Source organism: Chinchilla lanigera, unplaced genomic scaffold (assembly GCF_000276665.1).
Source record: "Chinchilla lanigera isolate Chin_1 unplaced genomic scaffold, ChiLan1.0 scaffold00021, whole genome shotgun sequence".
NCBI classification, from domain to species: Eukaryota; Metazoa; Chordata; class Mammalia; order Rodentia; family Chinchillidae; genus Chinchilla; species Chinchilla lanigera.
The window spans coordinates 2,137,736-2,161,117 of NW_004955422.1; the positions used below are offsets into that span (position 1 = coordinate 2,137,736).

Genomic DNA, 23,382 nt, shown 5'->3' on the forward strand with positions numbered 1-23,382 from the left:
GAGGCCAGCCGGTCTCTGCCCGCAGCCTCCGGACGTCCAAGGCCGCCTCCCGGGCGGGGCGGGGCCGTGGCTCATTTCCTGACACGCCCCTGGCCCCGCCTTAAAGGGCCCGCGCGCCCAGAGACACCTTAAAGCCACAGCGCAGGAGCGCCGGCGTGCGCGGGTCCGGCTCTCGTCTGCGGTTTTGCACGCGTGTCCCCTGTCCGGCGCGCGCTTGGCCGCCCGCTGGAAGTGAGGGGCGCTCGGCAGCCACAGGCGAGCTTTGTGGGTCCATAAGCCTCTCTCTTCGAGGAGGGGCTCCCTCCTCCCCCGCCCATCCTAGCAGGCTGCTCCGGAGGCTCCTCCCTGCCCCCCGGCTCTGAGCCGGTCGGTCTCCCCATCGTGGAATCCGGGGTGCGCCCTGGAGCCTGGGCACCACTTCTATTCGCCTTTGCTCCTCGAGACCCCCCTACCGGCCCCGCGTCCCTCCAGCAGCCCGAGCCACTTTTCCAGACACTCGCATTCCCCTCCTCAGCGCCTGTGATTTCCGCCGCCCACAGCCCTCGCCCTTGCCGAGCGCGGAGCAGCGCTCCCGGAGGCCGGAGGCCACGCCGCTGCCCCCAGACCCCACTCGGCGGGCCCGTCCCCGTGTTCCAGACCTGCGACGGCCGGGACCCCAGCTCTCGGAGCACCCCTTTTCTGGAGTCCTTTCCTCTTCCAGAAAATGCCGTCCTCCCGCCGGGATGCCAGTGCCCGAGTCTAAGCTCACCTCTCCCGGGGCCCTGGACACCACCCCACCGCACCTGCCACGCCCCGGGCGACTTCCTGCTCGCGGCCAGCGCCTGCCAGGCGGGGTTTCTCCTCCCCCTAGGGCCATCTCCGCTCCCGTCCCCCTCGCGGGGCGCCTCGATTCCGTTACCGCCGCTGGCCCTGCCCGGGACCCGGCTGCATCCTTGGCGGACTGAGCTCCCAGAAGTGCCGCGCTGAGCCTCAGGATTGGGCCGCTCCCGCCCGCTCCCGGGACCAGGCCTGGGGAAGGTCGCCAGCCCGGGGTCCCGGACTCACTAGGCAGTTGGGAGGACCGACCTCTCTGGTTCGCGCCCAAGCTCCAACGTTGGGCAGGCCAGTTCGCTTCACTGTCAAAGCAGGGGGTGCCCTAGACCAGGAAGGAGGTCTCCACCTGCTGGCTCAAAAGCAGCTTGTGTGGTTGAGCGTCGGGACTGTCGTGTGTAATAATCCAAATACTGTTTAATTAGTAGTATTTGTCAAGACAAACCGACAAACATGGAATTACAGATCTAATTGGCTTTTATGGGCAATTCATGGATTGGGGCAGTTTATATTCTACAAAATAGAATGGGAGCCGCCCCAGCCCCCGGGAAGGGCAGAACAGCCGGTTTTGTAAAGCAGGAACAAGGAAACGGAACAATAGAAAAAAAATGAATTGGCTAACACCAGGGTACTTCAGTTACTTTTTTTTTTTTTTAATGAGAGGTAAAGCAGAGGGACATTAGTGTTTGCTATTCTCAAAGGTAAACTGGAATCTCCTGTGTGCAAGAAAAACTGGTCTGTTTTGGGATCTGTCTGCTTCCTTAACACTTCTGTTTGATTATGTGGCACTTAGCAAAGCCAATAAGCACAACCAGGAGGGAGAAGAGTGAGAAGTGTATTACCTGTAGCAGGTAAGGAGCGCTCAGGAAGATTCAAAGGCAGGGACGCTGTTTTGGGTTCGACTCTCGCTGTACACCCAGTTCCAGATCAGGCTCTTTCATAGATTTCCAGTTACAAGAGGGAGGAGAGGGCTGCCTCCCCGGCAGAGAATTTAGCATTATAATGAGATGATAAAGAGCAATGTTTAGGAGAGGGACTACTGTGTTGGCTGGTTTGTCATTTTCTCTGGAGGGGCCTTACGTGAAACAGAAAAACAACACTGAAGAGAAGAGATGTCAGTCTTTTAAAGAGGCAGCTTCTGCCCCTACGAACTCCTAGAAGTTTTTTGTTTTTGTACCAGAAGTGAAGCTCAGGATCTTGCGCTTGCCAGGCAGGTGCTGTGTTGATGATCTATGTCCTTGACCCTGAAAGTTCCTCTTTAGCAGCTGACAACTCCATTTTGGTTTGGTCTGGCCTGTTGTGGCTAAGCGGAGAAGCTCAACCTCCCAACAACGGCCTTGGGGTGTGGTGGTGCACACTTGTAATCCCAGCACTTGGGAGGCCAGGACAGGAGGCTGTCCATGAGTTCGAGACCAACCTAGGCTACATAGTGAGTTTAAGACCAGCCTGAACTACATGTGGAGTCCCTGTCTCAAAACACACACACACACACACACACACCACCACCACCACCACCACCAACAACAACAAAACAATAGCCTTCTGCTATGACAGTACAACTGAGGCTATGAGACATCCCCTTCGCTCTCCTGAACCTGGGCAACGCCCCAGGGCCAACCTCCCTGACCTTTGTCCTAAGGTCTACTATCTGGAGGCAGAGAGGAGAAAGACAAAAGCCCCTGGAGAACTGGAAGTTCCGAGATGAATGTGTGCCAGACCTGCTGGCATGACTTATAGTAACTTGCTGTGGTTGGAGCCCACTAAAGCTTCATACATAATCCAATTATAGGAGAATTACGGGATAGGACTTGCATAGCAGACACAGCTGACCTGACTCAACACCCTGTCAATCACATTGTCAGTCACCTCTGGAAGACCCAATGGGAGGTGCTCTAGACCTGGTCCAACATTTTAAGTTCTTTTTCTTCTTTCTTCTTCTTCTTCTTCCTCTTCTTCTTCTCTTCTTCCCCTTCTTCTTCTCTTTTGCTCCTCCTTCTCCTTCTCCTTCTCCTTCTCCTTCTCCTTCTCCTTCTCCTTCTCCTTCTCCTTCTTCTTCTTCTTTTTGAGACAAGTTCTTGCTATGTAGTCCAGGTTCTCACTGTATAGCCTAGGCTGATCTTAAACTTGCATCAATCTTTCTGCCTCAGTCAGCCGAATGCTAGGATTACAGGTATTCTCCACTACACCATCATTTTAAATACTTAAACCCAGCTTGTGAACCTGTTCATTCTGAGCCTACCATAACCTAATTAAACTTAATTCAACTTTGCTGCTTTTTCCTTACTGTCGTGTGCCATGTGCAATTATTTGTTTGTTGTGCATAAGAACCTAGAAACCAGGCCAGAACCCCATCACCCACAGTGACACTTCCATCATTTTTCATACATTTAATTTTAGATGAGTTGATACTATTATAGATATCTAAGTTATCTAAAAGTATTATAGTCATAAACTGTGGCTGGAGGTGTATTTACTGAAGGCCAGGCTTCAAGAGAAGGAGGAATTACTCATACATATACTTTCCCCAGAGGTAAAGAGCAGTGATTGATATTCTAAAGAGATATCAGTCACCTTGGGGTGGAGGACCAAACCTCTTTAACTCACCCTTCCAGGAAAGTTCTTGTCTCTCTCATGTGCTACTTGTTGTAACCCTATTGGTTCACCATAGTTTTGTCCCACCTTGCATCCACATTTGATTTCCCATTGGATCAATATTACCTAAGCAATTATACTTGTAATTTTATTGATTAATTATAATTCTGTCCCACCTGAAACCTGCCTCACTCTTGGGTTTGCTCAATAAAACATTCTTTGAGAAATGGGGTTCGCTGGCCACTCACTTTCTGGGTCCCCCCTTTATGTCTTAGACAGAAGCTTTCTTTCACTCATAAATTCTTCCTACTCTTCACCTCTATTGTTCCTAGAAGTCATTCCTCTATTTTAGAGAACCCCAACTTGGTGTTTTGGGCCTCAAGCAGGTTGGGAATTATATTTCCCTTATATTATTTGGAAATCTTATATCCTGTGCCCTATATCAATACCATGTTTGAGATGTGCTTTAAAATACTCAAGAGGACTTGCCCATTGATTTTTTTTGAGTCAATAGATGAAACAAGATAAGTAACACGTGAATAATTATTGAAGTTGGTAGTTCCTTATAAGTGTTTTCTAATTTTTGTGTACATTTGAAAATCTCCCTAAGAAAAAGATAACATGTTTGCGGTACCTTTGAGCTCTTACATGCTAACTGCACAAAATTTCTCCCACACTTAACAGCTCTTGCTGGGCTCTGAGGACAGGAAAGCTCATTTACAGGGAAGTAAACACGCCCAGCAGCCTGAGAGCACGCCCAAGCTTCCCAAAGTGATCTTAGCTTGTAAACGTCACTGCAAATGGAACTTTAAAAACTGGGTTTTTAGGCTGGGTATATAGCTCAGACGCACAAGTGCCTGCCTGGCAAGCACAAGGTCCTGAGTTTGATTCCTGGTACCAAAAAATAAAGTAAAATAAAGTCAAACAAATTTAATAAAAATTAAAATGGTTAAACAAAAATAACTATAGATATAATAAAAGTTGGGTTTTTTTCTTTTGCAGATAAGCAACTTCTCCACACTTCTTCCCACTGAGCATATAGTCAACACCTCCAAAAGTGGCAGAATATGCAGATGCCAGCCGGAGGAGGCCACGGGCCTGGTTTCTTTTCTACAAGAAAGAGGAGGATGAGCTGAAGGTGCCTGGAAATAACGAAGCAGTTGTGGAGATCTGCATTGTCTTCGTGTGTTTCCTCTCCTCTCTGTTTCTACTGTAAAAGATCATTGCCCCCTGTACATGGTGAGATGGTGATTTGAGGCAAATGGGCCCCTCCATCGCCTCAGAGATTGCTTTGAATAAGTCCTGATTCCTTTTTACCCAAATATATGACCTCCTCTGATTTGGTCAGGGGTGGGCAGGTGAACCCACATGTTTGAACCTAAGTGGCCGCTAACATGCCCAGGCTTGCCCTCTTCACCAGGGCCTTTTTGTTTTGGTGGTACAGGGAATCGAACTTATGACCTCGTGCTTGCCAGACAGGCACTATGCCGCTGAGCTATATCCCTGGCCCTTCACCAGGGCCTTGCTCTGGGCTGTCACCCTCCAGTCTTCTTCCTTCTGGGGGTAGGACTTCCTGCTTCCTAGGTATGGAGTGATCCCCCTGGTGGATGCCATTTGGGGACCTTATTACCTTTGGGAAAGGAAAGGCTGGCAGGGAGAGAGCTGGTCGCCTGAACCTTCCCTAGAGAGTCTCCTGCCACACTTGGGAGGTTTTTGACTTCTATTTATTGAGAGCTTGTGTCTCTTCTCTAGGCCTTACAGTCCACCCTGACATAATTTAATGATAAACCGGGAGAACTTGTCTGTGAGAGGCCCTGGTTACCTCAAAGGCCCTTCTTGGCACATGAAAGGATTGATCTGTTGAAGGTGCTGCCGCCCTAAGTCCTAGGGAAGAGAGATGGGCTACGTAGAGGTGGGATGCATTTCATGGAGATTCCTGGGGCAGCCAGTGCTGGGAACGAGGGATATAGTCTGGGTTGTCCATCTGCCAGAAGGCCAACGATATCTTCAACTGCAGTCCCCGCTTACACCAAACTGAAACCCTACCGCTAGCATCACTCCTCGGATCACGGATCACAGTGGTAACAGGCCAGTGCAGCAAGCTTCCTAGATTTAATCTTGCTCATTCTGGGGGAAAGGGAGGTGGGGATGTTTCTTTGGGATCCAAGCCCTCAGGAGTTACCTATTTTGTGCACACTGTTTCTTTGAGTTCTTATTCATAAACCATTAAAGTTTTAGGTCTTGCCAAGTGTAATCATCCAGTGTGTGGATTTAGTCTGAGGTGGATTCAAAGGTGATCATGTGGCAGATGGGCTGTAAAATCAGGAAGTATGTTCCTTGATGGGCAGGGTCCCATCTTGTTTCCTTGGCTGGGAGCTGCTAATGATGTTGGCAAGAGGTCATTTCCAAGCTGTGTATACAACTAAGCTCCCGGATGCAGAAGATACTAGATGTGTACCTGTGGGCCTCAGAGCTTCTGGAACAATAGATGTGAACTGTCACCTCTGAGTTCAGCAGGACTCGTTGATATAGAGGAAATAAATATAACTCCCAACCTGCTAGATGTCAGATATGCCGAGTTCATGTTCCCTAAAACTGAGGAATGATTTTAAGGAACAACAGAGGTTAAGAGGAGGAAATATTTATTGAGAGAACTAGCTCCTAAGAGACAAGAGGGGATCCAAAAATGGGTTGCCACAGACTCTACTTTGCAGGGGAAGTTTTATAGAGCGAAATCACAAAGTGAGTAAAAAATCATGAGGCGGGTCCAATGGGGGACCAAAAGTAGGATCAACCAATAAGATTACAAGTTTAGCTGCTTATGTAATATTGATCCAATGTGGAAGCAGGTCATGTAGAAAGTATACATGGAAAGAAGAAGGACTTTTTTTAGGAGGAGATGAATAAGGGAGTATTGGTCACCTACTGGGGCAACTGATGTTAATTTATTGTTTATCTCTCTGGGGGGCATGTAGATCCGGTCATTTTGTCTTTATTTTGAGGCCTGGTCTCCAACAGCTGTGCCTCTGGCCAGAGTTGTAATGTGTTTTCTTCCCTTGCATTGACTCCCCCAAGGGTCTATCCCTGTCTGCCTGCCTATTATATATATTTCTACATAGTTTAGCTGTCTGTAATATTCCCCCCTCTGAAGAGGCATCACTAAATGTCATGAGCAGGCAAAGGGCAGTGACTCTTCTGGCTGCTTTAGGCTGACAGGAGTTGTAGTTGTGCTCCTCAGTCAGAGATACTCCACAGAGGGTCTATCTAAAGGCCCTTGATAGACACCAGCCATTCTTATCTTGGATAGGCAGATAGATTTAAGTCTGGAGGAGAAAAAGGAACAGTTAAGTATGCATGGGCCAAATAATAAGATCAACAAGACTATTACGGATACAACTAACAAATGTTTCCACCCAGAAGAGCCAGCACTAGCCTTCCACAAAGAAGGTAAGAAGAGTCCAGTGAATTTCAAAACTGACGTGGCATTAACCTGTCATTTTATATTTTGAACAGCCATCAAGATCTTAGCAGGAGGATCAGGAATGTACATACAACATTCAGCTTTTACAATTGCACAAGTACCCCTTTGTGTTGCCCATAGGATGTCTAATGCCAACCGATTTTGGAGGACAGCTTGCCTCATTAATTTTACTTCTGCATTTAGGAGAGAGAGAACCCAGTCACGGTGTTGTTTAAGGCCCACTGAGTATAGCTAGCCAAGGCCTTGATATGTTGCATGACATCCTCTAATACTAGGGAAGGGACAAAAATAGAAGCCAAATGATCATACCAGTGAAACACTTCTAGACCATCGATGCGGATTTGTTAAGTTTTCAGGTTTGTCAATACTTTTGACACTCCTGCCTTGCAGCCACACAAGTCTCAGCATGCATCTCCTTATCCATCCAGGTGGTAGCCAAGGCCACATATTGGTTCTAAAGGACCAGTGAGTGCCATTCAGGGCTTCCCATCTAAGGCCAGGGTGATTAAAATAGCCTGTTGCAAACCAGTATTTGATTTGTAAAGTTATGGTATACACACTGTTTAGGGGAGTGTCTATCCCAAGTATCTAGTGGAGTAGGGGCAATGAGAATATGAGTGATTTCTTTGTTCCAAACATAAGGGGACCTTGCTACTAAGTTGTCCTATACGGTCATCCCTCGCTATATTGTGGTTCACTTATTGCGGATATCACTGTATCATGGGTTTAAAAAAATACATATCTAATTCTGTATTGTGGAGTTTTCACTATATCATGGGATTTTGCAGTATATAGGTGTTCATATAATATTTATGATTTTAATTATTTTTGCCAAAAAATGTAAAACAATATAAAAATATAAAACATGTTATTTCAACCATATTAAAAGAATATTAAATAAAAATAAAATACAGTACTGTACCCAATGGAAATGCAGTATGCCACTACTGCCTGTGCAAGTCTGCCAACTTGAGATTGTACATGGCGCACTATTGGCTGATGGAATGGAAGGCAACCAACCACAGCACTGTGTTCTGTATCCTGGGCACTGATTGGCTCAGTGACCTTAGCATCAGTCTGTTTGCTCTCCCACACTGCACCCATCTGTTCAGTATCTGTCCTTATCCACTTCACATTGAGTACACATATAGAATTTTACATGCTAAAATTACGTAGGTTCAAGAGTGTAGAGAGTGTTTAAGAGCATAACAAGAGTGTATAAGGGTGTGAGAAAGGTTAATAAGAGAGTGGGAAAGGTTTATAGGAGTGTGGGAAGTGTTTATAAGGCCTTAAAATTATATACATAATAAAATAAACAAACACTACCACTTTGTGGATTTTCACCTATCGCGAGGGTCTCTGGAACGTTACTCCTGCGATAGGTGAGGGATCACTGTAGTTGGAGTTCACCACATATAATCATTCCATATCTGTAAATAGCCACCTTTGTATCTATGATTGTTGGCTTTCATGGTAAGACTCTTACTCTTACTTAATAGAGGTTCTACTTGAGTCTGTAGAGAGGCCTCAGTGGCATTCTTAGAAAAAATTTGACTATGTCTAAGATAGTGTAGTTTATAGACCACTCAGTTACCCTGTAAGGACTAAACTATGAATCACTGAACTTTTCTTTCTTTTTTATTTTGTCTTTTGAGTCAGGGTCTTGCTATGCAGTTCAGGCTGGCCTTGAGCTCACTTTGTAGCCCCTAGGCTGGTCTCAAACTTGCAAAGATCCTTCTGTCTCAGCCTCCCAAGCCCTGGGATTATAGGCATGCGCCACCACGCCCGGCTAGGAAAGCAGACTTTGAATCAGTATAAATGTTGATTTTTTGTCCTTCATTGAGTTGTACAGCCCCAGTTAGAGTTATGAGCTCTGCTAGCTGAGCACTGGTCCCAGGGGCAAGCGAGGAACTTTCAAGCATCTGGTGTAGAGTCACTACTGTATACCCTGTCTCTCTCGTCCCATTTTCCATGAAGGAGCTGCCATCACAGTGGTCAAATCAGAGTCAGTAAAGGGTGTGTTTAACAAGTCTTCTCTGGCTGCATATGTGTGGAGAATCACCTGTCTGAAGTCATGTCTTTCAGCCTCAATTTCCTCCCTTTCTGGTAGAAAGGTGGCAGGTTTTAAGGAGGAACTTGTCTTTGTTTGAATACTGGTCCTTGCAGATGTAGAGCATGGTATTTAAGAAGTTGGTTGTCTGATAGCCATAGGTTCCCTCTGGAAGAGAGGAGTCCTGTCACATTGTGAGGTGTATATATATATATATATATATATATATATATATATATATACTGAGATCTTTGCCAAAATTCAGCTTGGATATCTCTGGCACCAGAAGAGCTATGGCTGCCACAGCTCTAAGGCATGCAGGCCACCCCTTTGCTGCACTGTTTATTTTATGACTCGGATACCTACAGGCTGTTGAGTAGGTCCTTGAGCCTGCCTAAGCACCCCAAAGCCATGCCCCACCTTTCATCACATACAGATTGAAATAGTGTCCTGTCGGTATGCTCAGGGCTGGGGCATTTAGAAGTGCTCATTTAAGTTTCTGGAATGCAGTTTGGAAATCAGGTTCCTAGGTTAAAATATGAGCATCTGCCTTTTGGGCTTCCTTATGAGCTGATAGAGGGGTCATGCGATCTCACCATACTCTGCTATCCAAAGACAACAAATGTCTATAACTCCTAGCAATTCCCTTAGCTGTTTTAGTGTCTTGGGCTGTGGGAAAGAATGTATTGGTTTAATTCCCTCTTCCCACAGCCTTCAGGTTCCCTTAGATATGATAAGGCCCAAGTATTTTACCTCAAGGCTGCAAAGCTGTGCCTTAGACCTAGAGACCTTATAACCTCTGTCTGCTAGAAAATTCAGCAAAGTGTGGGTGTCTTGGCTGGAGAGCTCTTCTGAGGGTGCACATAACAGTAGATCATCTACATATTGTATGACTGTGACTTGGGAAAATTCAGAACACGTCAAGTCCTGGGAAAGCACTTATCCAAAAGATGAGACCATCTGTGTACCCTTGAGGAAGCACAGTCCAAGTCAGTTGAGAGGCTTGGTTGTGAGGATTCTCAAAGGCAAAGAGGAACTGGGAATGTTAAATCCAACACTGACAACTAACAGGAATATTTTGGGATCTGAGAAGGGAGAGTGCATGGGTTGTACCAGGGTGGATTGGCATTCCTACCTCATTTACCAATCTTAGGTCCTGTACCAAGTCCCCATTGTGTTTTTGAATTTCCAGGATTGGAGTGTTGCATGGGATGTTCCAGGGTGTAAGTTTACCTTGTGCTCTTAAATTATTAATCATAGACAATAGTCTTCTAACTTCAGGTCTTAGAGGGTATTGTCTCCAGTGAGAAAAAATAGTAGGATCTTTGAGATGTATTTGTACCAGGCCAACTCTTTTTTTTTTTTGGTTTTTCTCCGGTACCGGGAACCAAACTCACGACCTTGTGCTTGCCAGGCAGGCGCTTTTGCCGCTGAGCTAAATCCCCAGCCCCCCAGGCCAACTCTTACTGCTCTTCCTATTTTACCTTTAGTTGCCCATAGTTCAGGATTTACTTCTGTCTCCATGAAGGCAAGACCTGAGTGCACGTATGTTATGATATTCAAGAAAGGTAAGCTATCTGCCCCCAAGAGGGGAACTGGACTTTTGGGCATACTTAAAAAGGAGTGGGTGAAGAGAAAGCCATCCCAGTTATAGACTAAGGGTTGTGAGAAATAGTGAGTTATCCCTTTCCAGTGACTCCTTTTACTGAAGTATGGCAGATGGAAGGAAGGCCAGATTGAAAAGGACAGAGAGACACACAGCAGTGTCTAGCAATAGGCTGATTTCTTTTCCCTCAACAGTCATGATTACCTGGAGCTCCTCTGTGGATATTACAGTCTGGTCAACAGGAGCAGGTGGAGAGTGCCCCGGGGCCCTCCAGTCATGCTGGACCAGCTGGTAAGATGGGTCTGATCGGCTCTTATCACAACCCCTCCTAAGGTGGTCTGGCTTTAAGCAGTGGTAGCAAGTGAATGTAATCAACAAAGTCTTCTTGGAGCCCTGAGAATCAGACTTAGGATCTAGTACTTTTAAGGGTGCAACTAAAGCAGCTTCTTTTTCTTGGTCTCTTTGTTTTTTCCCCTTGGCTTCCTCCTCATCTCAGCTATAAAATATGAGGCAGCAATTCTCACGAAAGTATCAAGTGAGCTACCTGGAGCAAAAGCCATTATTTGTAGCTTTTCCTTAATATTTGAGGTTGACTGGGTAATAAGCTGGTCTTTAAGAATAATCTGTCCTTCTATCAAATCAGGAACAAGGCAGTGTTATTTTATCAATGGCTCTTCTAAGTGATCTAAGTGGGGGAGGGAGGGGTTTCTTGTCTTTTTCCTGATGAATAGTTCACACTTTCAAATAATCGAAGGGTTTAATTCTTGCCCTTCTTAGACAGGAACTTTGAGAATGTATGTCTGAAGATGCCTCCTGTTCCAGTCTCCTGCCTGGTTGGTAGGCCAGTAAGGATCTTGTGTAGGGACTGCTTGGGCTCCAGTGGGAACCAGTTTTTCCCTTTGCTGTCTGTCTTCTGCCTTTCTAAAATTTTTTTTTTTTTTTTTTTTTTTTTTTTTTTTGAGACAAGGTCTCGCTCTGCAGTTCAGGCTGCTCTTGAGCTCACTTTGTAGCCCAGGCTGATCTTGAACTCACAACAATCCACCTGCCTCAGCCTCCCGAGTGCTGGGATTATAGGCGTGCACCACCATGCCCGCCTTGCTCTTCTAAAATTGAAAATATGATATTCATCTACAAACGTAATAGCAGCTTGTAATGCTGCTTGTCTCTCATTAGAAGTCAGTGTTTAATTTAAGAGTGGCATTGCATCTTTCCAGTCTAATTCATAGGTCTGAGTAAGTCTTCTAAAGACCCCAATATACTTATTAGGGTTGTCAGAAAACTTTACCAGATGTTATTTGATCTGACTGAGATCACAGAAAGAAAACGACACATAGATACTGTGATGGTTGATTGATTGTGTCAGTTTGGGTAAGAAAGATTTAACTAAATTTGCTCAGCAATTCCATACCTTAGGGTGTGGAAGACTCACCCTTGGGTGGCTCTCTTAGTTTAGGTTGATATAACAAAAATACCATAGGCCTGGTGGTTCAAACAACAAGCATTCATTGCTCACAGCTCTACAGACTGGAAGTCCAAAAATCAAGACAATGGCCCCCCCCAGTGTCTGGTTCTGACCCCTTGTTATTCTGCAGAAAGATGCCTTCTCTTTGTCCTCACATGGCAAAGTAAGGAGGGGAGGGAAAGATTGATTGACCCCTTGGTATCTTATAAGGACAGTAATCCCATCACAAGCACCCCACCATCGTGACCTAATTACTTAGCAAAGGTCATATACCTGCTAATAGTAAATGCTCATGTATAATGTGGAGTGAGTGGCAATCTGACCATAGGAATGCTTGAAAATCAGGGTCAATTTAAGAACTTTATTAACTGTAAGCCCTGGAAAGTTATAAGGCTTTTTATTAATCCTATATGTAAATAAAAATCCAAAATAATACTAAATTATAAGATAGGAGATAGAAGCAGACAAAAAAATTATTATGATTGTTCCTCTGGTTATTGGGATGCTGTTTTGAAAATAACTTATTTCCAAAAAAAATTAAGTCTTTGCTGGTGTTTATGGCAGACACTACTGATTTTCTGCTTCCAAGAATTTCAAACTTTTCTCTAAAGAACCAGAGAGTAAATAGTGTGGACTCATTGTGCACATTGCCTTTCAACACTACTTAATCCTGCTATTGTAGTTGAATTGTAAACTAATGCCTGCAGCTGCATTTTAATAAAACTTTATTTATACAAACAAGTAGTGGGCCATCTTTCGTTCACTGGCTATTATTTGTTGATCCCTGATTTAATCTATATTATCATTCATCCTTACTAACATTACTCATATTCATAAGTCAACAGGTGCACCTAAAATTATGAATTTACCCACACTCTTGCAGCTAAAGACTATGTGTAATACCTTTTGCCAATGAATAGTAAACTGACATTTTGCTTTCTTAGTATAGGTAGTCTTTGTTACTTGTTTTTCTCATTTTTCTGCTTATAACTCAGAACGGAGGTCTGGAAGAGCATTGGTCATCTTGTGGTCATGAGATAAAAGCTATGAGGAGGAAAGCTAAGAACTACAGAGCAGAAGCATGGAGCTATCTAGTGTGCCAAGAGTTTGTCTAACCTGCCATCCATGAGTGGCCTACATGTTATTGTAGGAGACGAATATCCACCCCTCCCCATCAGCATAGGCCACTACAGAATGGTATTCTGTTTTCCAGAGCCATAGTCCTAATATAAGATGCTACTTTACCAGGCAATTCAGGGCTGTTAACACTCCTGTAGAAGGTGCTAGGAAGGCTGAGCACTGTGGGAAGCAATGGAGAATATCCAATTGTCAGGGAATGAGTCAAAGCCAAAGAGCTGAGGATTGGGCGGAGAATCCCAAAGGCACAGCCCATTTTCCAGACAAGGATCAGGAGTAAGAGAGCCAACAGTGGGACAGATAAACCCCAAAGCATGAGAGTGTGTCCAAGGGCAAGGGCTTAACACAACTCAAGTCCTCACATAGTGTAGGGGGCTCTTCTGGCAAGACTGGAGGACCAGCAAAGAGCTGACTTCTGTTTAGCAACCACATTTACAAGAGACCTTGCTTCAATTTCCTCATCTGTTTCCTGTTAAGCGTTTAGCTTTGGCAGTGCAGGTCTTGTTTTTTTTTTTTTTTTTTTTTTTTGACATCTAGTGGAGTAAAAGGTGTTATAGTCAAAAGTTCTTGTAGACTGTACCAAATTCAGCACCTTGCATGAACGATGTTCCCCAAGATGAGCAACTAATCCATGAGGAGTAGCAGTGCCAGTCCCCCTTGGCCAATGATGTTGTGACTCGTTGGGTTCTTGCTGTACCCCGGGAAGGACCGGCAGTGAGAATGAGGAAAAGATAGACAAGAGACAAGATCTGGGTCAGGTGGAGGCCTCTTTACCTGATGGGTAAGAGGACCTCAACAACAACAGTAGGGGCTTTTATTTATATCTTTGCAAAGTTAGTATCACAAGATGAGAGGTTGCCTAGCGACTAATGACTGAATTGTCCACGCAGGATGCTTTTGTCAAGACTGAGGTAGCTTGACTGCTTTAGGCACTATGGCCTTGACTTGTCTCCACACTATCACCCATTTCCAGCTCCAGCCGCTCCCAACACATGGTATTGAACAGACAGTGCTGTAGCATTCACTCCAGGTGTTCATGTATAACATGTCAGTCCTGACATCACCCTGGGGGATAAGAGTCCACCATTACATCAGACAAAGATGCTGATACCCAGATATGGCAAGTCATCAGCCTAAGGCCAACCATGAGGAGCTAAGAGGATGGATTTGAACTCCGGCCAATTGGACTCCTAAGCTGAAGTTAGTGCTATTGCATGAGCTCAGCTCACCCCTCATTTCTCATTTGGCCTCTCTGGTCCCTGGATGCTGTAGCTTTTAGATGTGCTTTGTCCCCCAAAGGTGATGTGTCAGAGGCTCGGCCCCTAGTATGGCAATGAATGTGTGTGTGTGGGTATGTGTGTGTGACCTCGTGTGAGCTCTTTGGGTCAGACATCTGAGAAGCAGCAAAAGTGTAGATACCTCTGGAGATCTATGCTTATATTTGACATAATATCATTTTTGCCTTATTTATTTTACTGAGCAAAGGGACTTCCTAGGCCAGTCCAGAGTCCAAGTGGGTGGAGAGGATAAAGTTATAGGGCAAAGCTATGCAGTGGACACAGGTAGGCTGGTAATTGGACCCATTTGTGCATCTGATGCAATGACACATTATAGTGAAACTATTTACTTCTCTCTCCCCAACCAGTATCTATTCCATTCACTACTGGATCCATGCTATGTGCTAAAGCACGTAGTAGCTATTCCTGAAAGGTTTAGTGACAGAGTCCAGAGCTGGGCTGTGGTGCTATCCCTGGCATGCTAGGGAGCCAACCTCTGATGACCCCTGTCCTGAAAGACACCCTAAACTATGTAAGAACATCCTAAGTCAGCATGCACTCAAATTTCAGCCTTCCAGCTCTGCCAGATTCTTCTATTTAACCTGGTGTATTCACCAGCTTTGGATTACTATAATGAAACACTCAAGGCAACCAACTTTATGAAGTGAAAGGGTTTCTTTAGTTCACTGTTTAGGAGGTCCAAGAGCTCAGCACCTGAATTGGTTCAGCTTGGTGAGGCCCTCATGGTGAATGGCAGACAATAGTGGGGGTGAGTGTCAGTGTGGGTGGTCACATTTGGAACATGTGCAGGAGGGGACAAGTGGGGCTGGGCTCCCTATTTTCATAATAACCTTTGGGGAGAGCTCAAAAGGCCACACACAAACCACTTCACATTTCCAGTGACCTCAGAACCTCCTTTGGAATACCACCTTCCAAGAGCTCCCACCAAAATCATGCTGGGGACCCAGTCTTTAACCACAATGGAACTTTGGGGACACAAAACATTCAAACCACGGCCCTTGAGTTTTGGCCTTTGGAAAGTCAAATAGTGAAACTCCTAATTTGGTGTCATTTCCAAAATGTCTAAAATTATCAAATACCAATGACCCTACAATCAGGAAAGGACATCATATTTAACCAGTGTGACTAGACTTGGAATACAAGCAAACCGGGTCATTTTGATTTATTAATATCTAAGCTTTCATTTTCAAACATAGGTGTTTTAGAAGTCCCTTGAGCTGGAAAAATCTCCTTTTGTAAGTTGCTCAAATTATTTCAACCAGTTGGTGAATACACATATATTTATTATTCCAGGGTAAAATGGCACAAGAATGAATGATAATTGAAAGCTATTAATTTTATGTGCAAAAGTTATTGTTATATTTCAGATATTTAAATTAATAGGCAAATAGATGTAGTTCATATGAATATTAAGAAAGTGTGTTAGCTAGATAACTTTAGGGAGAACATTTTATTCTTTTAGAACCAACAAATGTTTATACAAATTTAAATAAGAATAGTAGGCAGGATAATAGAGATTCAATTATCTTTTATAATTTCAACTTTTATAGAACTGTTTGGCAGAATAGCATTTTTATCATTAAACAAAATAATTTAATTCTACTTAGACCGTTACTCTCTCAAGAAAGTGTGTGTTGGGAATTATTCATATTTTGTGGCATCAATTAAAAGAAAAATGTCTGTTTTGCCACCCCACCATTTTACAAGGAAGAAAAAGTTTGATATTAAAATACAATAACATGTATGATAAGTCAACTCTCATTCAGACATGATAAAGTATAAAATAAGCATGAAATAAAAATAAAAGAGGTTAAAAACAGATATCCCCTTTTATAAGTGCAAATATCTTGCTCTTCTAATAATCTAGTTATAAGTAAGAGTGCACAGTATATAGATTACATAAGATGGCAAACATGCAGTTCATCCCAAGGTAAGATCAAAAACTACAATGAGTGTTAAATGAAAATATTTATTACAGCAAAAGACACATTGTCATTGATCACCTTCAAAATACCACCCAACCTTCAAACATACCCCATCGTTCTTGTCACTTTAGGAAGTAGTTCCGGAGTCCTCTTTCATGAGAGTCTTTAGTTGCCCTGTCCTGGCTGCCTCAGTGTCTTGGATCAGTTCAAAACCTTTCCCTTTCATGGTCACTTTGGCTTTGGGGAAGAGCCGTAAGTCACACAGTGCCAGATCTGGTGAATAAGGCGGATGAGAACACCGTCGTGCTTTTATGAACCTGCTTTTCCACTGGTTGGCAGTCCGCATCAGTATTCACTGTATTTTTGATCACACCTCATAAAGACACAAAAGAAGACTCCCAGAACTGCTTCAGAAAGTGGCAAGAATGATTGGATAAATGTGTTGGAAGAGGGAAGAAGTATTTTGAAGGGGATTAATGGCCATGTGTCTTTTACATTAATAAATTAAAAAAAATTTAAACATTTACCATACAGTGTGACCACACCTTGTAATTCTGGGAGCAATGCAATCTCTAATGGTACATAAAACGTAGCATTCCTGTGGTTTCTGTCAAATTTCTTTAAAGCTAGATTTATTGAGGTATATTTTACATATAGAAAAATGTAACGTTCTTAGGCGAACAGTTCTATGAGTTCTGACAAATGTCTTTAATTGAGTAACCCCACAATAATCAAGATAGAGAATAGTTCTGTCACCCACAAATGTTCCTCTGGTCATCAGTGAAATGAAATCTGACCCCGTAATTTTGGCTTCACATTAGCATAATGTTTTGAGGAGTTACCTGATTGGTTGTGTGTATCAGTTGTCTGTTCCTTTCAACATGCACCACAATTTCTTTTTTAATTTAATTTTATTTTATTTTGTACCACAATTTCTTTACTGAGGCCTCAGTTAAGGGGCTGCTATTAACCTAACACCACAGACCAGGTGTTGTAAAGGACATATATGTATTTCTCAAAGTTCTGAAGACTGGGATTCCTAGGTCAAGGTGACAGCAAGGTAGGCTTCATTCTAAGTCTCCTCCTCTTGGCTCGTTGGGGGCTGCCGTATTGATGTGTGCTCACGTGACCTCTTTGTGCATATGAGAGGGGTGGAGAATGAGTGAGTTGAGAGATTTTGGTTTCTTGGACTATAAAAACCCTTATAACAACAGTTAATCTTCATTACTTCCTTGGATTCCACCACCCAACACCCCTGCACTGAGGAACCAGCCTCCAGCACACGACCCTTGGAAGACAAACTCAACCATAGCTGTGACACAGCATCCAGAGCAAGGTAGACTGGAGCTACAGTGTGCAGAATAAGTGACTGTTAGGTCTAGGAAGGATTTTTGTTGGGCTGATGAAAATATTCTAAAATGATTATGGTGATATTTGGAGAAGCATGTGAATATACAAAAAAATCAAATTGTGTATTTTATTAATGGATTGAGGGATTGTGGCACTAGGGATTGAATCCATGGGGCTACATCCTCAACCCTTTTTATACTTTTGAAGCAGGGTCTCGCTAAGTCAGTAAATTGCCCCAGCTGGGCTTGAATTTGCAATTCTCTTGCCTCAACCTCCCAGAATGTGGGGATTACAGGTGTGCAGTTTGGGTTGTATGTGTTAAATGGGTGAATGGTAAGGCGGATATGTTGGTTAAGCTTCCTGGTGTCAGCTTGATTGGCTTGGGAGCTGTGTAGGGGATCAGTGAAGCACACTCTTGCGTGTGTCTGTGTGGGCCATGGAGGCGATCTTGGGCTCTGTCTCAGTCACTTGCTCATCGCTGAAACACAGTACCTGACACCCACAGCTTGAAGGAGGAGAGGTTTACTTTGGCTCACTCTTCATAGAGGTTTCAGTAGTTGGCTGGTTCTGAGGCAGGGCGGCATGGCAGAAGGGCCTGGCAGAGGAGAAACAGCTCCTGGCAGGGTGATGGGAAACAGAGAGAGGGAAGAGAAAGTCAGCTGCGCCCAGCCAGGCCACACCCCCTTGACCCACCTCCTTCCACCAGGCTCCACCTCCCAACATCACATTCAGCTATAACCTCCTCAGTGGACAGCTCTACTGGAGAGTATCACACACCTATGAGTGCATGAGGCTCTGGGGGCATTTACATAGAAACCATAGCAGGTGCTATGTCTGGTCCCTCACCACCTCCTCTCTGGCACTGTTTCCCTGCTCTGCATCTTGACCATGAACCTAATCAGTTTGCTCCACCATGAGCTAAGCATTTTCCTTCTGCCGTGCTGTTTCTGCCTCGAGCCAGTTGAGCATGCACTGAGTCCCCTGAAACTATGAGTGAAATTAAACCTCTCCTCCTTTGACATGTTCCTGCTGGCTTGAACCACCGGTGGTACATGTATGACTGACTCATCAAGTGGCTTCTACCACTGGTGGTAAAATGAATCTAACCATTTTAATCAGTCTTTTTATTAATAAAATTAATACAAAGTCTATAAATGGCCAAAGGTGCAGTGGAGACCCCAGAAGTTTGGAGAAGCCAGGAACATGGATCATCTGAGGAAGACTGCAAGGGGAGGGAGCAGAGCCAGCCTAAGAGAGAACCCATCAGAGCTACAAATACCAAAGTTCTGCAGAGACAGAGCCACCTAATCCCTTTGGAGTTCACATCTTGCCATAGATTGCCTCCGATGCTGGACATGGAACTATAAGACCTAATGCTTGCTGTGCTTGATTTTGTCAGGGGGGTGCACCAGGGGCAAAATGTTATGGCTTGTGTCTAGATGTCCCTCCAAAGCTTCATGCATTCATAGGTGGGGCTTTTTCAGAGTTGGCTGGATGTAGATGCTGGGATTAAGGGTATGTGATCAGTAAATCCGCTGATTGGTTTGGCACCCACCCTAAGCCTGTTAGCCTATGTAGAATATAAATGGGGCAGAAAGAAGCTGCTAAGGTCACCTGGACTTGCTGCTCTTGCCTGCCTGGTTATCATAGACTATTTCCCCTCTATGATGTTCCCCTGGCACGTGCCACCCTGGCTTGGAGCCAGACAACTATGGGCTGAAAGCTTTACAAACTGTGAGCAAAATAAAGCTTTCCTCCTTTGACTTTGGGTGTCAGATATTTTGTCTCAGTAATGAGAAAAGCAACTAAGACAGGTGCACATAATTTACATAACTTTATACCATATTTGTGCCATTTTCCTTTGATGTATTGGTACAAATACAGAAGTCCTCACAATAAAATCATACTTTTATCTACCACTACATTTCTTCTAGGTTTTAATGTATTCTTTTTTTTTTTCTTTTTTTGTCTTTTTAAGACAGGGTCTCACCATGCGTTCAAGCTGACCTTATGCTTACTATGTAGCCCAGGCCGAACTTGAACTCATAGCGATCCTCCTGCCTCAGCCTCCCAAGTGCTGGGATTACTGGCATGTGCCACCACACCAGGCTTACTGTATTCTTGAATGTACTAATAATTTCTTCCATGATTTTTCTAAGCTAGCCATCATTAACTAGTCATAGATGAGTAGTTGCTACTTGCTAGTTGTCATTAACTAGTCATCATTAGCTAGTACTGATTAACTAGCTGCCACTAATAAAAAAAATACTCATCAATAACTAGTCATTGATAACCAGTCAGCTAGGGGTGTGGCTTGTGTTTGGAGTCCTGCTGTGGGAGAGGGTAAAGGGGTATGCTGTGTAGGCTCATATTTTTTCCTTACCCAGGCTTTGTGCATAGATGCTGTGGTCAGCCTCTGTTGGATCTTGACTTTTATGCTGGCATCAGGGCTGTGAGGGTGGCAAGCAGGCTCTGGGAAGGGCAGACAGGGCATATCAGGCACTGGTGTTTGGTACTGGGGTTGCACAGCCTGGGAACTCCAACCTGGGATGGGTACACAGGTGAGGCAGCTGGCCCCCCCAGGAAGGGCCCCTGAAGTGTGTCTCAAGGCAAATGGCAAATGGCAGTGGTGGGAGGGAGTAGGCAAGAGAAAAGTCAGGGAGGAATCAGTGACAAAATTATTACCTAGTGCCTTTTAAGTCCATAGTAAAGGTTTTAAAGTCTACAATGTATTTTTAAAAATCTTAAGTGCCCTGAAAAGGGAAAGTAATAAAGTGGCAGGAAAAGATCAGAAATGAGACCACACCAGAAAGGAAATGAGGCAGAACAGGCTCAACATTTCCTCTAGAGTGTAGGGAAGGATCAGGCCAGTTTGCCTCAGCAAAACCTGTGTTCCAAGTCTTAAGAACAGCCACCGACCTAGTGTAATTTAACTGGTGGAAGGGATTCTGTGATTTATTGATAGGCACATATATATGTAAACATATTTGTTGTTGTTTAAGATAAGATTAAAACCCACAGCAATCACAAGTACATTTCAATACTTTAAGCAAGTCTAAATATAATGTACACAAAACAGAAATATAAGCCCTTGTTCACAAGAACATCCTTAAAAGAAACATCCTGGGCTGGGGATTTAGCTCAGTGGCACAGCGCCTGCCTGGCAAGCGCGAGATCATGAGTTCTATTCCTGGTACCGGAAAAAAAAAGAGAAACATCCTAAAATGATTTATAAACAGTGCAAACAGCGGCAAACATGAATAACAATTATGATTACCTAATATAATCAGCAACTAAAAAATAAAAGTAACTCTTCTCTCCTGTTAATTATTTGTTGTGGAAAAATCAAAAGTATTGTGTTCTAGTCACTGAGAGCCATTTGGGCTTCAGATAGGGAGAGAGGCGGAGGAGTTTGAGATTCTGCAGAAGGCAGGTTCACAGAGGCAGGGGAACTGGACAGTTTTTTATCTGAGTACAGAGAGACCTGTGGAAGAAGGAAGGAGCATTTCCCATCCTGAGCAGAGAAAGCTAGTTGTTACACCTGGCCTATACTGAGGATCTTCAGTTAAAGCCAAGGCTGTGAGGGAATGTGGGTGAGAGATCAAGGGCAGTCATCACCTCAGTCAGTCAATCACCAAGGGGATCCAGTCTCCCCATGGAGTGTCCAACAGTGACTAATGACTAATGCTGGGTTCACGAGCACAGGAGGAGAAGTGAGCCTTTTTCTGTCCCAAGGGATGAGAGAAGAGAGCAAAACTGGGAAGCAGTCCACTGCAAAGAACAAGGAGGTTTAGCAGAGAGGAAGGGTTAAGTTTCAGAGGGAAATACCTGTGGAGCCAATAGCTGTGGCTTTCGGGGCTGAAAGTGGCTGCCTGCACAAGGCTTGTGTGTGTGTGTGTGTGTGTGTGTGTGTATGTGTGTGTCTGAAAGGCACAGAGAGTGTTAGAAGCCCAGAAGTGGAGCAAGCTCACCTGATCTAAAGCCGTCAGTGTGGCAGGAGCTCCATCTTGGGGGCAGGGTTAGGGAGAAAAAAGAAAGAGGGAGAGAGAGAGAGAGGGGTTTATTGGCTCTGAAATGCCCAGCAAGATCTGGCTAGGCAGAAGCAGCAGGAGCTGTAGGGGCCATAGGGTGGGGATATTGCCAGGTGGTCAGCTGGGGTGAAGGTCCAAGAGAGCTTAAAGCCTTCCAAAGAGAGCTTGTCCCCCTTCCTGGGTCTCGGCACCAAAATGTAACGTATGTAAAATATGGGCGGAAGGGGAAAGCAGCAGAGACCACTAGGCTTGTGTAAAGGCAACACAGCGTGGAATTTATTGTGCCTGGGTTTAGGCAGAGAGCATGATGAGACTGTCTGCCCCAAACAAAGAGAAGTGTGTCCTTTTATAGGGTTGGAGAGAAGGCAGGGGACATTACATGGGAAGATCTCAATGAACATCTGTGGTTAAAAAGTCCTTTGAAACATCCAACGCAAATTTTTGGGTGTCTCCAGATATCTCCAGGACCTGCAGAATTCCTTCCTATCCTCTCTGTTCCTGTGCTTGCCCATGATGGCCTCAGGTGCTGAGCTGAGTTTGCTGCTGACAGTAGTGCAAGCAGGGCAAGCAGGTTGGGGGCTCAGAGTCAGGTCTGGCTGGAGACCTACAGCCAGTAGTGAGTTACAGATTACCACTAGCTTGTCACAATTAACTAGTCTCCATGACCTAACTAGTTGCCACTAACTAGTCATGATTAACTACTCATTAACTAGTACAGAAATAACCAGTTGTGAGGGCTAGTCATTGTTAATCAGTCACTATACTTAACTAGTCATCATTAACTACAGGTGAACTAGTTATCTACAGTTAGTCACTGTAGGTAACTAGTCACCATAACTAGTCATTGTAGTTAACTAATCTCATTAACAAGTCATTCTGGTCACCTTAGTCATTAACTAGTTGCCTTAATTAACTAGTTGTGGTTAACTAGAGGTTGTAGGTAGTCATCATTGACTTGTAAACTAGTTATTACTAACTAATCACTGTACTTAACTAGTCACCATTAACTAGTTGCTCTGGTTAACTGGTTAACTAGTCTTCACTAGTAGCCTTTGTTACTCAGTCACCATTAACTGGTTGACTTACTTAACCAGTTGTCATTAACTAGTTGCCTCACTTAACTAGTCATTAAGTAGTTTCTCTGGTTAACTAGTTGTGGTTTGTGTCTGGATTTCCCCCCAAAGCCTCACGCAGCCATGGTGGGGGCAGGCATTGTGGAGGCAGCTGTATCTAGAGTTTACAATTGATTCGTTGTCTAGTGCTGAGATTGGCGGTGAGTGCTACATCCACCCTGGGGCAGGTAGCCTGCATACAATGTAAGGGAAGGAAAGGCTTGTCTCTTCCCTTCTCTCCCTTTTAGCTCTTGTTGCTTTTGCTGTCTCTGCCACCCCAGCAGCCATGAACTCTCACCCTTCTGCCAGTCCACCCTGCCTTGGAACCAGCTAAATATGGACTGAAACCTTTGCAAACTGAGCTAAAGAAACCCTTCCCTAAGTTTGAGTGTCGGATATTTTGTATCAGCAAAGAGAAATGTAACTAAGACAGAATTTTGTACCAGAGAAGTGGGGTCGTTGCTGTGCATATACCTGACCATGTGGTTTGAGAGCCTTTGGGAATGGCTTGTGGGAAGAGTTTGGAAG

At 44.4% G+C, this 23,382-nt stretch overlaps 1 protein-coding gene and 1 long non-coding RNA gene across 7 annotated transcripts in view; one reads left to right on the forward strand and one right to left on the reverse strand.

Moving 5' to 3' along the window:
* Slc35c1 (solute carrier family 35 (GDP-fucose transporter), member C1) overlaps window positions 1-1,410 on the reverse strand; it is an 8,585-nt gene extending 7,175 nt beyond the window's left edge. Inside the window, exon 1 of one of the 4 annotated variants that reach the window (XM_005384070.2) lies at window positions 1,066-1,410. Coding sequence is in view for 1 of the 4 variants with exons in the window: in XM_005384068.2 (XP_005384125.1) it covers window positions 783-856 (74 nt within the window). In the remaining 3 variants the exon portion in view is untranslated. The other 3 variants (XM_005384069.2, XM_005384068.2, XM_005384067.2) reach the window with 3 other exon arrangements.
* The window catches only part of LOC102019181, a 29,411-nt gene that overhangs the window by 586 nt on the left and 5,443 nt on the right, over window positions 1-23,382 (forward strand). The window contains exons 2-5 of one of the 3 annotated variants that reach the window (XR_001234011.1): window positions 4,405-4,641; window positions 10,424-10,501; window positions 10,734-10,830; window positions 11,321-11,444. This is a non-coding gene — a long non-coding RNA (uncharacterized LOC102019181). Of the gene's footprint in view, window positions 1-4,404; window positions 4,642-10,423; window positions 10,502-10,733; window positions 10,831-11,320; window positions 11,445-23,382 lie in introns of those variants that run through there. The other 2 variants (XR_001234010.1, XR_001234012.1) reach the window with 2 other exon arrangements.